This window comes from Lemur catta, chromosome 5 (assembly GCF_020740605.2).
Source record: "Lemur catta isolate mLemCat1 chromosome 5, mLemCat1.pri, whole genome shotgun sequence".
Taxonomy (NCBI): Eukaryota; Metazoa; Chordata; class Mammalia; order Primates; family Lemuridae; genus Lemur; species Lemur catta.
Genome location: NC_059132.1, coordinates 58,936,010 through 58,953,283, shown reverse-complemented (window position 1 = coordinate 58,953,283; position 17,274 = coordinate 58,936,010). Strand labels below are relative to the sequence as shown.

Below are 17,274 nucleotides of genomic sequence, written 5' to 3'. Positions count from 1 at the left end.
TACTCAGCATTTCTGAAGTACCTGGTTTCCAGCTATAAATCCATTTTTATAGGAATTGGTTTGCAAATACATTTCAAATTAAAATTCGCAGTTCATTTAATGCAAGTCTGTGCCATGAGGAGAACATAGATTTCAGGCAATCAAGCTATTCTGATTGGGTACATTGGAGACTATCTTCATGGATTCCAAGTCTCAAATTAATAGGTATATGTAGCAGAACTAATCTTTCTGCATCATTAACATCATTACTATATCCTTTTTATGTACATTTCTAAAATATGAAATATAGAGTTTTATTTTAAATATTTTCAAATCTCCAAACTTGACAAAGATGGGTATTTTTACAATTTCAGCATTCAGTTTTAAATGTACCTCAATGAACTTTTTAGTGAATGTACTTAAATGTATCTTGTTTACTAATACATATATTACAACACTTTCCTCATAATATATTAAGGTTCCCAGGGCCTAAGATTATTGCTTGCATCTGATTTTGAGCATTCTGTTGTTTTTAACAGGTATCTAATCTTTTGAAACAGCTACGGACAATGAAACTGAGGACCCAGGAAATGTGTCAGGGCCGCCGTTCAAGAACATTATGATTGCAATTCCACTTAGGGTTTCTCTCAAAATGATCCCAACTGATGAAATGACCCCAGTTATCATAATAAACTAAATTGCACTATAGCAACCAATACATTTGCAATACCAAGTATTTGAGTACAACATTTTCCCCGAGGAGCAGCATGCTATAGTGCAAAACGCACTGGCCCATCAATCAGGAAATCTCTATTTTAATACTTTTCCTCGGACTTGAAATATAACCTCCCTGTGCCTCAGTAAAATAGGGATAACAAGCACCAGCAGTTATAATTCACTAGGTGACTATGAGAATGAAATGAAAAGCTAGATGTAAAAGTACAAAGAAAATTATTTGATACCCACTTATTAGATAACTGTATTTATATAAGGACACATAAAACAGCATAATGCCTGAATTATATTTATAATCACATCTGTATTCATAAAAACCAATCATTATTTTAAAAAAGAATGAAAATAAGGAATAAAATCAGTGATGTGTTATTTTATGTGTATTACTGGTAGGATATAATAAATACTAAGCAGCATATAAAATAAATTTATATTTATTTAAGGATGGTAATTTTGATTCCTGGAGTGCATGTTTAATAATTAGCAATATAGTGGCTGCCTATATTATAAGATGTCAAGAAGTAGCTGCTATCCAACTTGAGAATAACATTGGTCCATATTTCCATTTAGTTTCTCCTTTATTTATTCTGAAAAAGCCAGCCATCATTAAGTAGCACCTTATTTATTAGCAGTCTTGTATTTCAGTGAAAAAATTTATATATTTGTTTCAGAACTTGCTACCAGTCATATTTAGAAATTATAAATATCTTCTTCTAATGTTCCAGCATTCATTACAGAAAATGTAAAATGTAAACAGCATTTCACTATCACAAACTCTTCACTTAATAGGTACTTGACAAATGTTTGTTAAATAAACAAATAATAGTAATAACAATTAGGATTAATGTACACACTAACCTTGGCTAATGCGCTAGAAAAAAATCTCATTCTCTAATATTTACTCAAAGAAATCTATTTTAAATGCCATCATTTTAAATCAAGAAACACAATAAAATGCAAAATGTTAGATGATCTGAGTAAAAAAATTACAAATATAAAAAATTCATGGGGAAAGGGATATTTTTCATGTGATTGCAATATTTATGAATTTACAAAAAGTATTTACTATTTGAAAATTTAGTTTCAGATATGTTATTGCTGGAAACATTCAAATGCTGGGTATTCCATTTGAGAAATTATTTTAAAACTTTAATCAATTTATTCTCTACATAATATAGTGCCAAGTTTCTCCAATCCCTGCCCTTCCCTTTTACTAAAACTAATTACAAGTGAATTACATCTCAAAGTCAGTACAACTATAAATGAAGGTCAGGCCATTGCATATAAGTTAGTTCAAGTCTGAAAAAGAACAGACATAACCAGAGTGAACAAATATAGATGTAAAGACAGAAATGAATTCACTTGTATATAATATGTAGCAATCTAATTTTTCAAAGGAAACATATTTTCTTTTATAACAATTCCATTTGTCTTCAACATTTCCTACATAAAAGATTTACTTTGTTTTAAATATTACCTAAGTTTGCCATTGTTTGCTTATATAATATAGAATGGGTGTATATTAATATTCACAATCCATCTTTTTCTCATTACCAATCAAGAGTACTTGCTGGCTATTCCTTCAAACTCCAGGATCCACAGCCAGACATTTCCAAAGGTCATTCTGGGAATGCTTACTACCTCCAGTTAGTAAGGCAAAAGGTGAAGTTTCCATTCTACAGTTCCGAGAATCACAGGGGCAAGCATGCATGCATTCATTCATTCATTCATTCATTCAAAAAGCATTTATTGAACATTAATTGTGATATCAAGATAAATAAGACCCGAGCAGTTCTAATCGCAGAGGAGGTAAAGTAGAAGATATAAACATTTAAACAAATCACTTTATCTAAACCTGGTAATCACTGTTAGTGATCCATGAAGAAAAAATTCTGGTGACCGAAGAACAGATTATGTGGTACAGAATGATCAGAGACGATGGTTGAAGAGGAGAATTGAGATGAGTTTATCTACTTTTTATACAGAGAGAAGAAAGCAGAAATTGTAGATTCTTCAGATTTGTTAAATCTTTGTTTGATTCTTTAAAAATATATTTATGAAATCTGCAAATAATTATGCATAGTATAAAACTAAGCTTAAATATTTCAAATAATTTTCATGTCAAAAGTGGGCTGTGCCCATTGCACACGCATTTCTCCTAATAAGATGAAGATGTAGATAACCATTACATAACTATGCTCCTAAAAAAAGTTTTTAAACAGATCTAAATTCTATAGGATTCTATTAACTTATAAATTATTTTTATTCATGCATTCATTCAGCAAGTATTTATTATGGGCCTACTAAATGCCCTGTGCTATGCCAAGCTCTAAGAATCTAATGATGAATAAAAAGGGCATTCTCACTAACCTCTAACTTCTCAGAACAAACACTAAATAAATGAGTAAACATAAATAGATACAAAGTATAAATTTGTATAAGTGCTTTGGAGGAAATAAACAGAATGATACAATAAAGAATGAGAGGGAAAATGCTCTCTTCAAAAGGTAGGCCAAAGAAGGGCCTTATGAGGAGGTGATATTTAAGTTGACACCTGTCTGTAGAAAAGATAGCCAAAGACCACATGGAAAAAGCACAGAAGTGTTATGTTCAAGGAACTAAGGAAGAACAGTGGGACGCTAACAGGTTAGAGACAGTGTCACAGGATGAGTTTGGAATAGAGAGCGCAGCCAGATCACATGGGGCCTCACAGGCTTTGATCAGCATTGAACTGTATTCTCCTCCAGATGCAGAACACCTCTCTTGGCCCTACTCAAGTTCCTCCTCTTCTAAGAAGCCACTATTTCACCTTCTAGCCCACAATTTTCCTTCTGTAACCCTCTCCTACGCACATCTTTTTTTCCTCCTATAGTATTTGAACTGTCTTTCCAAAAAGATGTTATTAATGCTATCACTATTAGAGTTGAAGAAGCCACAGTATGGTGGTGAGAGAACTGGCAGGGGTGACTGATAGGTGCTTGGGGGAGTCAACTCTTTAGGTTTCATGTTCCTCACCTGGAAATGAAAGGCTAAAGGTAATAGCAAAGCTTCCCTCCTATTCTGCAATTCTTTTCACTTATTCATCGATTCGTAGTTAAGACCATAGAGTTTCCTGTAGTCGGGAAATAGAAAAGGAAAGCCAAGTGGCTTCCAGATTTCTCCTGAAGCAAGTCTTCACAATACAGTTTCTTAGTTTATTTTATTTTGAGACAGGGTCTCACTCTGTTATCTAGGCTAGAGTGCAGTGGCCTGATCATAGCTCATTGCAACCTCAAACTTCTAGGCTCAAGCGATTCTTGGCCTCAGTCTCCCGAGCAGCTAGCACTACAGGTGCATGCCACTATGCCTGGATAATTTTTTTTATCTTTTTGTAGAGACGGGGTCTTGCTATGTTGCCCAGGCTGATCTCAAACTTCTGACCTCAAGAGATCTTTCTGCCTCAGCCTCCCAAAAAGTTGGGATTACTAGCATGAGTCACTACATCCAGTCTATTATTTGTTAACAGTAAATTCTCAAAGTATCAAGCTATCTCATGATCAGAGAGAAACCACTAATTTCAAAATTATGTACAAATAAGTTTTAGTTTATCAAATGTTTCAGGGTCATATTTCTGTCTCCATGTCTTAGTCATGTAATAAACAGTAACTCATTTAAAATATATGTGATTTAATTTTCTATACTGAAAAACTGATAAGTTAATATGCAATAGCTTAAAATTAAAATTTATTTTGTTTATATAGTCCAACTAAAGTGATATGTGCTTACAGAAAATTTAGAAAATATTAAAAGTAGAAAAAATTGTGTTGTCCTTCCAACAAAAGCTAACATTTTGGCTTAATTACTTCCTTTTCTGCTCTTCATTCTTTTAGCTTACTTCCTTTTAAAAATAGTCAAACGTATAGTACATATGAATTCACAGCATAATTTTTAATCAACATTATGAAACAACATTTCATTTTCCAGGTTATTTTAAAGTCTGTCAACATTATTATACACAATTGTATAATACCACATCATGTAAATGTATTAAAATTAAGCATTTCTAAGCTAGTGGAAATATAGATTTCCACTACAATAAGATTTAACATTTCTTAAATTCATTCTTCTCAAATAAAGAAAAATACGCAAAGGCATACCCTATCTCAAAGAAATAAAGGTATCTTCCAAGACTACACAAATTATATTCTTGCTATACCTATAAAAACAAATGAACTGATTACTTCATGTTGAAAAAGAGTGAAGAATTATTTGCATAATGCAGGCATATTTGTTTTATAAAATATGTTTAAGGGACTTAAAGTTCCCTGTGTTCTTCTAATTTTAACAGTGTGATATTCTTCCTTGAAAGGCTCAACTCAAACTGTACCAAAAAAGTGATATTTAAAGAGGGAAAAATCAATACAGACTAAAAAGAGCTAAAATCTGAAAAAGATCTAGGTTAGCAACTTCCAGAGTGGTGGAGCTTTTAAAATAGACATTCCCAGGTGTGTAAGCCCAGCTCAGAATCAGAATCTTTTGAGGTGGAGCCTGGGAATCTGTATTTTAAAACTCGCCAAAAGAATCTGATGAAAGGTCTGGTGTGGGAGGAAGGGAGCTGGCGCTCACATCTATCACATGGGGAAAACTGGCTCACACTTTCATTGCCTCACATAAATGGTACATTTCTTCCCCACTTCCCTTTAATACTTTGATCACATGTCTCAGTAATATTTAATCAATAAAGTTCTTTAGACAAAAGCTTCTAGAAGTGGTCTTTGTATCATCTGCATCCCAAACATTTGGAATGATTCATCTGTAAAATGCAGACTGCATGGTCTATAGCGAGGCTACTGAATTGGGAATTTGGCCAGATATCCCAAAAGTCCAGGGGATATTCTCAGAGACATAAAGTTTAAAATCTACTTCTATAAAATGATTACTATCTCACCACCATTCATTCACCTTCCTTAACTAAAATTCAACAAATCAAAAAGATCTATGTGTCGTGTATGATGATTTAATCATTCGTTCCTTTTACATTTGATTCACTCTTTCATCAAATCTTTCTCATTCGTACCCAATTATATTGTCACTAGTTAAATCCTCTTACTCCTGGGCTTTCACTCTTGTTGACCTTCCAGAAATGATGAACTAAAGGGTGTGTTTTAAAAAGTCAGCAATCTAAATCAAACTTTTCTTTCTTACATTACACATAACAAGAAATGTGTTGGAATTCACCAAGAGAAATAAAAAACATAACTGAGAGCAACAAATAAAAAGAAATGCAGAAATTTATAACCTCTGCAGAACACCCAAGGTCCCACTAACAAACATTTTTTTCCCATGCAGAAAATTGTGCTCGCCGTACCTGACATTGTGCAAGTATGTTTACTGCAATTTAATATCCACACAAGCAGGAGAAGAAATTTAATAATTTTTCAACTGGAATGAATTGACAACCACTGTTAGAAAACTGCAAAGTCTGCAGAATCAATAAAAGCTGTTGGCATCACAAAGTAGTACTTTTGCCCAGAAAACATCTCACAAAGGTCAGGTTTACAAACCACCAGGTAGCAGTATCACTTTCACATCTTTCCAGGGCTATTAAAATTCCATTAAACAACTTTCCAAAACCAACTCGCAGCCTTTAAAGTTCACCAACATCATTCCAGAGACTGAGCAGCCTCAGTTCAGACAGTAAAAGCAAACACTTGGTTAACTTTTATCTCTTGTCACCAAAAATTGTTCATAGAATTCTGTTTAGTAAAAGAAAAATATCTAAGCAAATATATATTTATTTATAACTATAAATGTGGACCTAAGTGGACATACCCTTTGCCCTTTTAGTGAAATGTTAGACAACGGTTAATTATCAGGAAATGATTTCCCAAAGTGAGTTATTTTCTCCATTGCAAATTTAGGAAAGCCACCACCACTACATTATCAGCCTCATGTTATGAGACAGAGTATTCAACTATGCTGGAAGAGCAGCTGCAACTAAGCAATATCTCTTGCCCACTTTAGAAATATGGCTTTTCCATACCATATTTTCATTAGAGGTTCCAAGTCATATATGGAATATCATCAGGCATAATCAAGCCTACATTAGACACTCTTTCAATATTCATTGAGCTCCTGCTAAACCCATATACACACTACCACATAGGCCTGACAGTAATTCCCTCTTGGCTTAGTCTTCTGCTGCCCTAAAACACAGACGGAAGAAATGGGAAAACAAAGGAACATTTCTCTCTACCTCTGAGCAGGGATACATGGCTGTCTGAAGATGAAGGCAAGAGCCTTCACTAAGTGCATCAGTTTTCCTCCAAAGGGCATAAAACTTCATTATTTGCTTCTTTGATCTCAAAGGCAGATGGATTTTCACTCAATCAAAACAAAACAAGCACTTCAGGATCTCGATAGAGAACACAGAACTCTGCTGCCCCGTTCAAACCAAATGCCTGGCTGAAAGAATTATGTTTATAATGGAAAATGCTGCAGCAGGCCATTTGTTCCTCTAAATCAGTAGTTTCCACATTTTTGAGTATCACTTCCCTGAAAATCAGTTAAAAATTTAAAATGTATTCCCAGAGATGGACAATAATTATGTTCACGAAACACTATTGTACTAACATGTTATATACAATATGAAACACACACAACAGAAAATGTAAAGGATGCAAAATTACAAATAAGTATGAATTCTAATCTTTCTTCCTGCATCTAGATATATAACCTCACAAAATGACCTATGGTACTGGTCCCCAACCTTTTTGGCACCAGGGTCCAGTTTCATGGAAGACAATTTTTCCATGGACCAGAAGCGGGGGTAGTGGTTTTGAGATGATTAAGATGCATTACATTTAATACATTTGCAGTCACTGCCCAGCGCTAGCATCACCACCTCAGCTCCACCGCCGATCATCAGGCATTAGATTCTCATAAGGAGCACGCAACCTAGATCCCTCGCATGCGCAGTTTACACTAGGGCTCGTGCTCCTGTGAGAATCTAATGCCGCAGCTGATCTGACAGGAGGCGGAGCTCAGGTGGTGATGCGAGAGATGGGGAACTGCTGTAAATACAGATGAAGCTTTGCTAACTCGCCCACCACTCACCTCCTGCTGTGCAGCCAGTTCCCAACAGGCCACAGACTGGTACTGGTCCATGGCCTGTGGGTTGGGGACCACAGACCTACGGTGTGTCTCTGTATCAGGGTTCCCTTATGGCACCCAATGGCCATGGAAGTGGACCGAGTTATCAGTGAGTCGCAAATACTCTGTATTGCCTTAGCCTCCCAAGAAGTCTATTCAGAGTATGATGCTTTCCAAGGCATGTCTTCAAATTCTAACAAGGAATGCCAAAATAGACAACTTTCAGAAACACAGGATGTGAGTGCTGAAGGGATGCTGTTGAGACCTACTACTGCCCTCAGTATTCCCTATCTGAGCTCCTGTGTGAAAACTCTTTTCCAATCTCATGCCAAGCTGGTATTTTTTTTCCACTTAAAGACAACAAGCTTTCAAGAAGTTCAGAGTCAAAACTGCAGCTTGATTTTAGAAACCACATGTGATTATGGTGGACTTTCCTATGTCCCAATTTCCCACTAAGTCTTGAATTTCCTATTCTCATCTATTTCCCCAGGGTCTCATCATTTTATATGCCTTTTATACTTAACTGTATATTTATAAGTTGTTTTGTAGAACACAACAGAGTAAAAAATAACACCAACAGCAGTGAGGAGTGATTACACTATGATTTTCATAAGGGTAGATATAAAAAGATATTTCTAGAGGCTCCAAATTTTCTGTACTTTGGCTTAAATATACTCTGAACTATGAAAACTCAGAATTATGAACAAATGTCATCTGTAAAAGAGCCTTGGGATCATGTCCTTGTTTCCCACAGCAAGGATAAGCTGTTTGCTCAATTATCAGCAAACCTCGCCTGCTGTCCTCCCCACCTCATTGGCAGAAGTAATCAAAGACTGACTGTAATAATGTATTGTTATCACAGCTTTTTTGAAGCATGTGCCTATTAGCAGAAACAGGAACTGCTTCTAATAAATGCTCAACAAATATTTGTTGAACAAACGGAAAAATAACAACTACATAGTTCCAACAGTTACTTCAGTTACACAGCCAATGTTTGGTTTCTTTCTTTCATAGACCTCTAGCATCACATAAGCCTTGGGATTCAGAATGCAAGCAAATTTTATTTTGACTACTAAGCATAATCCAGTGGCAGTGGCTAATGAGACCTCTGCAGTGAGAGGGCTTCCAGGGAGGAAACCTGGTGGATTTGTAAAGAATGGGCTGAGTTAGGGAATGTGGAGGGGCACGACAGTGTTGTCAATTTGCTGATATCGCCCTAGATGGATAAGAGATGGTTTCAAAATCCAAAGGTACATATTTAAATTAAAAGTCTCAATGATTTTTGTTAACCCAACACTTGGTTCCTGGTTCTGTACAGTTGAATTTTCATTTGTCCAACTTGCTATTCTCGTTCCTTCTAAACTAGGGGGAGCAGGAGTCCTTAAAAACAAGGATCATGTGGTTTTCATCTTTTTAATTCCTAGACATAGCATAGTAAGTACTCCCTAAATGTCAGCTGACTCTTTGCGATGCCCTGGATGATAACAAAAATCACTGAGCCTTTTAACTTAAATAAGCACCTGGATTTTGAAACCACCCATTACCTATCTAGGGTGGTATCGGCAAATTGACAACACAGTGAGGCCCTTCCACCTTCCCTAACTTAGCCATTCTTTATAATCAACTAGGGTTCCTCCTCAGAGTCCCTCTCACCACAGAGTTGACAGGGTCAGCTCATTTTATATCTTTAATCAAAAAATTGTCTAGACTAGTGGTTCTCAGTCCTACTTCTCAACTCTGGCTATACAATAGAATCACTCATATTTTAGAAAACACAAGGGCCCCATCCACAGGGATGGGACACAGATATAAATTTGTTTTTGGTTTTGTAAGATTGTGAAATGACTCAAATAAATAGCCAGATTTGAGAACACTGATCTCTCCTAGATCAACATTAGTTCCTGAAGATGATATCCTTCTCTTGGGGATTTACAATGTGTTAGCATAGTGGGGACAACAGAAAGTTCTGCCATATAGAATCTTTTTTAAGTTAGCTTTCCCCAAAGTTGACCATGGAGCACCTTCATCATTAATTCCTGTTATAAATACAGTTTTATTGGAATGCAGCCACACCCATTTATGCATATTGTCTGCGACTACTTACATGCTACAAGGGCAGAATTGAATAGTTGCAACAGAGACCTTATGGCCCATGAAGCCTAAAATATTTACTATCTGGCCATTTAAGGAAGCGTCCACCACCCCTGGTTTCAGGCAGTAAGGAATACACCAAGGAAATACTAATCTACACCAGCAGATTCTGGCTGGATCCTAAGTTACCAGGAAAGGCTTCATTAAATGGGGCTCCACCTCTATTTCAACCACAGCAGTTTTGTCTCTACTGTTTCAAATTTCATTTGAAGAAAGGGTTCATTTTGTTGCTAAGAAAAGTTTGAACACCACTGACAGAAGCTCAGAAATCTGAACAGGCAAAGGCCACGTAAACTATACTGCTTTTGCCATGGATAGCCTTAACATTCCCTGACATCAAAGTGATTGATTACTCTTAGCTTATTTAAACTGAATATCTGATAAATAGCTATTTAGGCATTGGCCCCCTATCAAGTTGTGTGTTATGTACATTACATTTATTTAATTCTCATAAATATGTTCCGTAAACTTACATTTTAATATTATATTTTTGGAGTTTTGTAAGAGTCAACAGAGAAAAAACTGTAGAGAACATATCTTTAATTTCTATATATTACTAGTCAAAAGCATATTCATTATGTTATTCAATGTCTCTTTGGAAATGACGTAAGAAAATACTTCTCAGTGTTTAGAGCCTAGAAAGATGTAGATTTCTCATGGTAAACTATTTACTTCCTTTTATATACTCAAATTACATAAATCACTCTATTTCCCTATGCTTCTGAAGAGCCAAGATTCATCAGTTGGTAAAATTACCTTCTCTCTTTCAAAACATAATACAGCATTTTATACAGCTTTTATTTCCATGGTCTAATACATACAATCATTTAGTGCAAGCTGCCCAAAATCCTTTTTGGAAGCTGACAATGTACAGACATGTAAACTAACATCATTAATCCTACAGAAAACATGGATTTCTCAATTTTATTTAAATACAGCACAAATGAAAAGACAAAGGAATTAAAGAGACATTAAATTTAACTGCCATATAAATTAATAGAATGCAGTTATTGGCCACTTTTTGATCCTGGATCAAAATCAATATATACTAATCATCTCTAAAGTCAAATGGGGCTTGATATAAACCATATAACTGAACAACATGAAGCTTATACAACAGAAAAGCAAATATTGCTCATATTCTTTCCTACTTCTACAAAGGCAGGAAGCAATGTTTTCCAGTTGTATTTCATAGTTAATCTCATATACAGTAGAAAGTATCTTTGCAAGTCTTAAAATACAGCAGAATTTATTTCTCTAAATTCCAACATTAATATTGAAATCACTAGGCACCAAGAAATTTTCTTCCTGTTCTGAATATTTCATCTTTATTTTACCTTTCCATAACCAGTTTATGCCACTTATCTTGCAGGGGTCTTCAGATTTATGAAAGAGAAAAAAAAAGTAACAACACACAAATGAGATCTAGAAAAGCACACAAAAGCTATAAAAACAGCTCATCCATCATCTCTACATTTTGATTCCAGAGACAGCAGTGAAAGGTGTTGTTTCCACACCACTCACCCAGCACACTTAAAAAGGTTTGCTCCATCACTTATACACTGAAACTGATTGATTAGCTGCTAGAGAAAAATCAATACAAATATCCTAGAAAACACTAGCTTGTAAATTCATTCTGGCCCCAACAAAGTCCTGGTCACCGCTTGACATGTTTTTCTAGATATCTAAAAGGCAACCTTGTCACAGCCAGCAACCCCAGCCTCCAAACACTGTTAATCTTAGGAATTTTTAAAATCTGAATGTCACCAGAGGTGAGCAGTGAAGAGGAAGGTTCCCCAACAATCTGTGAGAACAATGAGATGATACCCAGAAGTCACCTGGTAAATCTTAAGCTCATATACAGAACTTTCCACAAAAACCAAAAACATTTTTCATTGAGAAGGTAAAAATAGTCAATGAAAACGTCAAGAGGACTAGGTTAAGTGAGAGAGAGGAAAAAAAAAAGCTAGGAAACCAATTAAATAAATACATTTTATGTACAAGAGAAACTAAGGTTTCTATTGTAAAAATATAAATAATTTTTACTTTAGTGCTATCCATTCAGAAACTAATGAGCCCTCTTTCTCATTTTTTTGGCAGCTTAATGCACATTCAGCACATTTTTAGTATTTTGGGAAGCCATTTTATATTCAGAATGATTTCATGCTTATTTCAGAACCTCTTTTGAATGTTTCCTTGCCTTTGAGTTAGCCCTTAGTCTCTTCATTCATTAGACTAAAATCTCATAAATATGCTATTCAGAATAAAATTATGATCTTATTATATATAATATCAATAAGATCCATCATATGACAGGCAAGCTGGGTTCTAATCCCACTCTACAATTGGCCTAAAGTTTTGAAAATCAATATGTACTTCTGACACACAGGAGCCATTAAAAAAATTAAGAAAAAGAAAGAAAGGAAATGTCATTTTAAGGATGGGAAACTTAACTTCCACAGAGTGGCTTTAAACATAGTACTAAAATTCACTGGCAGCATATATAGATTTTTCATCTTAGAGTAACTTTTCATAGAACTGTGTTTGTTATTCATTAAAGAACAGATAATCTAATCATGGTAGAATGTAGAATTTAAGGGTTTCTGACCCTAAAAATATTCCTAACACCTGAATTTTAAAGAACTAAATAGACAAAAGTCATAAAAATAAAAAAATAGGTTATTTCTTCTATTATATTTACCTTTATAATTATTCTTCAAAATTTTAAAGCTCAAACTTGGGATTTCTGTAAGACCATTAAAATTCCAATGTCTTTTGCAGAAAAAAGATAATGCTATTAACGCAATGTCTTTAAAATGTGGCCTTATTGATTGCTATTTCCTTTGGTGAAAAGGAATTATAAGGCCATCATTAACATGAATTTGTATTTCTCAAATTTAGAAAATGAAAGATAACTGTCACACTAAATAATTTCTATCTACACAGAAATTTTTCATAAACCATTTTAGAATCAAAAGAAAAACTGTCATTTGATTCTAATCAATGTCTGTTATGGATGTCTTAATATTCTCACTCAAAATTAGACTTCCTAGATTCACTTTAAATTCCTTTAAGTAACACGTTGTCTTTATAATATTGACACAGCCAATTACTTCACATATGTTACCTCAAATTCTTACAACAAACAACACTGAATGTTGCAGTGATGAGAAAACCATAGTTTGGAGAGGTCAGATATCTCGTTAAGACCATGTGGCTGGTGGGCAGCAGAGCAGTGTTTCAAACCCAAGCTCTGCCTATAGCAAAGAGCACCAAATAATTGAGGACTTAAAAATATTCCTGAACACACTGGCTCCAAAAACTAGCATTGTTTCAACTTTAATATACGGATAACAAGACAACTGAAAAGCCTTACGGCTGGAAATAAAAAGATACATGTCTTACCGATGATGATAAGAGTAATCTTCTAATACTTTTTCTGCAAACTGCAACTAAATAACTGTTAACCTCTGATATGTTGTTTGAACCACTCAGCTTAACTGGCCCAACCCACTAGGATGTGACAGTGTTACCTAACTGAAGTCCTACAGAAGCAACACACTGTACCTCTGTTGCTCACAGGGCATTTCTAAAGATAAATCAGAGAGCTAAGTTGAACATTTTCAGAAAAATTCTATCATCAGTTTGTAGAAATTATGTTTCTGTCTTTTTTCCTCAGGTCACATATAGTACATAAATGTGTCCATACAAAGTCATGAGCAATCAGACCAAAATGTTAGTGTAAGTTACAGGTGAGGATAGACATGCAGAGTGAAGAGAATACTCGCACTTCCTACATGGTGATTTTACAGTTCTATATCTTTCAAATTAATTTTCAAATAAAATGAAATTGAAGATTTTAAAAAGTTATACACAGTTGTACTTAGAAATGCATAATGTTAAAAAAAGTACTAATTTGCATGCCTTCTAATTTGTAATGTTTGATAGATCATACATGTTTAATATCCTCATTATTTGATACGCGGAAAAATACCAATTAAGAATGCAAGCAAAGATATCATTTTCAAACAGATTAGATTTCTGTGCAAATTTTTGCCCCTTCTAAAAAATTCTTATAATAGTCATGTTGCAGAAAAGATAACCACCCTGGTTTTTCCTCACATTAGACAATAACTTGGCTCTAAAAATAGAACATTGGCAAGAGTCAATGAGTTTCCTTTATTTATCTTTCAAAACTAGTTGAATATGAACAGACGAGGGGACTGAGCTGAGAATATAAAGTAGAGAAAAAATTGTTGAGAGGTGTCCATACATCAACCAAGGGTATATTTCTTTCTATTAAAAGGAACATTCCAAATTCATGTTGCTAAAAGCTTTATATACGCGAAATAAAGAAATGGGTTTAGAACTCATACTTTCTGACGTTCAGGGTTTGCAGTACTGAAAGTTAGCACTCCAAGTTATTTGCTAAAAGGAAAAGTACATTGCCAGTAACTATTAACCCACAAGATTAAGAGACAATAGATTATCTCATGTTGGCAGTAAAAGCACACCACTGTTACCTACACATCTTATAAACAAAGACAAAAAAAGTAGTTTATGGTTTAACCAGTTATATGTCAACACAACTGTGACTCATGTTAAAGATAAGTCTTATTATAAGCTGAGTGAGACCTAGATAATCACGTTTTTCAGTAAGCGATGACTCAGAAGTAGCTAGCCTCCCCACACAAAGCATTATTCTCCTTAAGACTCCCCTCTAGAACTACTCTTTACTGGTCCAACATTCCTGTAAATAAGGAGGGCAGCCTCCTTTATTGGCTGATAGGAAAACCTACCACCTTCTCCTTCAAGACTCCTGGAAACCCTAATTAACTCTATTTTCTAAATGGTCCAAAAAAGGCGAAGAAAGAGAAGAGAAATCTGAGAACTTTATTCAGTCCACAAAATCTTAACAGATATCAGAGGCTCATGGATTTCATTTCATTTGTTTATGTTTTGTCTTTTCCAGGGAGTCTGGAGATAGATAATAAAGTTTGAAATATGTCACTTATTTTTGAGAGATAAGAAAATAGAAGAGCCAGGCGAGGTGGCTCACGCCTGTAATCCTAGCACTCTTGGAGGCTGAGGCGGGAGAATCACTCGAGGTCAGGAGTTCGAGACCAGCCTGAGCAAGAGTGAGACACCATCTCTACTAAAAATAGAAAGAAATGATCTGGACAGCTAAAAATATGTATAGAAAAAAATTAGCCAGGCATGGTAGCACATGCCTGTAGTCCCAGCTACTTGGGAGGCTGAGGCAGGAGGATTGCTTGAACCCAGGAGTTTGAGGTTGCTGTGAGCTAGGCTGACGCCACGGCACTCTAGCCCAGACAAGAGAGTGAGACTCTGTCTCAAAAAAAAAGAAAAAGAAAATAGAAGAACAGTAAAAGAAGAGTAATTGATGTAAACATACCTGAGTGACTAAATCTGCTACCATCTTCTATTAGTTAAGCTGAAATATTTGTAAACTCTTCAGAAAGCTAGGTAGGTATCTAAATTGAAGTGTCACTGAGAAGACTAATACAACTTATTAAGAAGAATAATTTTGCATATAATTCTAGAAACTCTTACCTTGAAAAGATTGTTTGGCTCTATGTACTAGTTCATCGATTGGATAACTGGCCAAATTTCCTCTGGCATGTTTAGTTTTGCAGTAGGTACAGGCATTGAGGCACCTATTCAAATGACAGCAAAAAATAAGACTCAAATTTTTAAAGATAATGTGTACTCAACTTGGGAGAACCCCAAAACATAAAGTACTATTTTAGTAACATTTGTTTACATTATATAAGAGATTCAGAAAAAACAAATATTTACCAGGTCTCATATTTATTTTATTTCCACCAGGCACAGAAATTTGAAATTCTTATAAGTTTCAACTATTTAAGAATGGCTGTACAAATCACATATTATCTAAAAATGCAAATATCCATGAGGAACATAGTTTACAAATGTTTACAATGATTAACTAATCAAAAGAAATTCAAGACCCACATTATTTTTTGGTAAACCACTGACATTTCTTTGGTCATCATATATCTAGAAAATTTTAGTATCACTTATACATACTCTATTATTCAGAAATGATGAAGCATACTCATTTAACTTTTAACTAATGATGTAACAACATGTAGGCAACATAGCATTCTCATAAGAAAATAGGCCCTTAGCAATTTTCAGATAATATATTTTACTTCTTGAAATCAGAAAAAAATATTAAAGTGTATCCAATAAATGTTCTCTGGGATAACATTTGTCAAAGTAAAAAGGCAAAATGACAATATTATCTTTAAAAAATTTAAGAACACTTATTTCCCAATAGGCTTTAGACATAAGGAAACTGTCTTTTTTAAAACTAACATGCTGGTTCTGCTCTTATAATTTTAAAATATGATTTAAATAAATTTCTTAATTTAAAATGAAAGAAACAGTTACAAAATAGTCAAAAGTCCTAATGCCAAAAAGATATGGCTCAACAACATTGAACAAAACAAAAAAGAACATTTCTTCAGTAATTCAATTGCTTTAATGAGTAGCAAGGTTTTAAAAGACCATCATTATACAAATGCTTTAAAATATCAGAATGAGAAAAACTGAACTTTTAATAATTGAACCTGACCAATATGTAATTCTATTAATACACACCCTTAAAATACAGATGAATCACTATACTTAGCAAATATGCAATGCTTAATTTCTGATAATTTTTGCATGGAACCCTTAAGTAACACATACATTTTGAAATGTGTTTTACTATTTAACTGACCACATAATCTTAAACTGATAACACTTCTTTCCTCCTAAGCAATTTCCATTTTTTAATAAACAAAATTATGGCTTTTCTCTTATGAATAGAGGTTCTGGACCCCTCCCCCCACCCCCCACAATTGTCTTCTCTTTATAATTTCTATCCTTTCCATAACAAGAAGGAGAAAACCATTCTGTTGTCCTCTCTTTGGGAAGGTAACTCACTTCTGTTTAGCACTGAGTACCAGACACTGTTATTGATATTTTACATATACTATCTCATTTAACCCTTCCGGACTTGCATGTTCCTATCTCCATCTTATAGACAAGAATCTACCTCAAAAAATCAGATAAGTAGCTTGCTCAAGGCCACATAACACCTGAGATTCAAATCCAGGCTTATCAGATTTCAAATTCCAAACTGTTTCCATACCAAGCTCTGCTCCCCCACCTGAGAATACGTGTGTGTCAAACATTCTAACTACATACAAATGCAAATAAGATTGTCAAATCATGTGACATGAGATA

General features: G+C 34.6%; 1 protein-coding gene across 3 annotated transcripts in view; it reads right to left on the bottom strand.

Moving 5' to 3' along the window:
- CDKAL1 (CDK5 regulatory subunit associated protein 1 like 1) overlaps positions 1-17,274 on the bottom strand; it is a 584,442-nt gene that overhangs the window by 319,288 nt on the left and 247,880 nt on the right. For all 3 annotated transcript variants that reach the window (XM_045551876.1, XM_045551874.1, XM_045551875.1), the window contains one exon: positions 15,571-15,674. In XM_045551876.1, the coding sequence (XP_045407832.1) occupies positions 15,571-15,674 (104 nt within the window). The remainder of the gene's footprint in view (positions 1-15,570; positions 15,675-17,274) is intronic.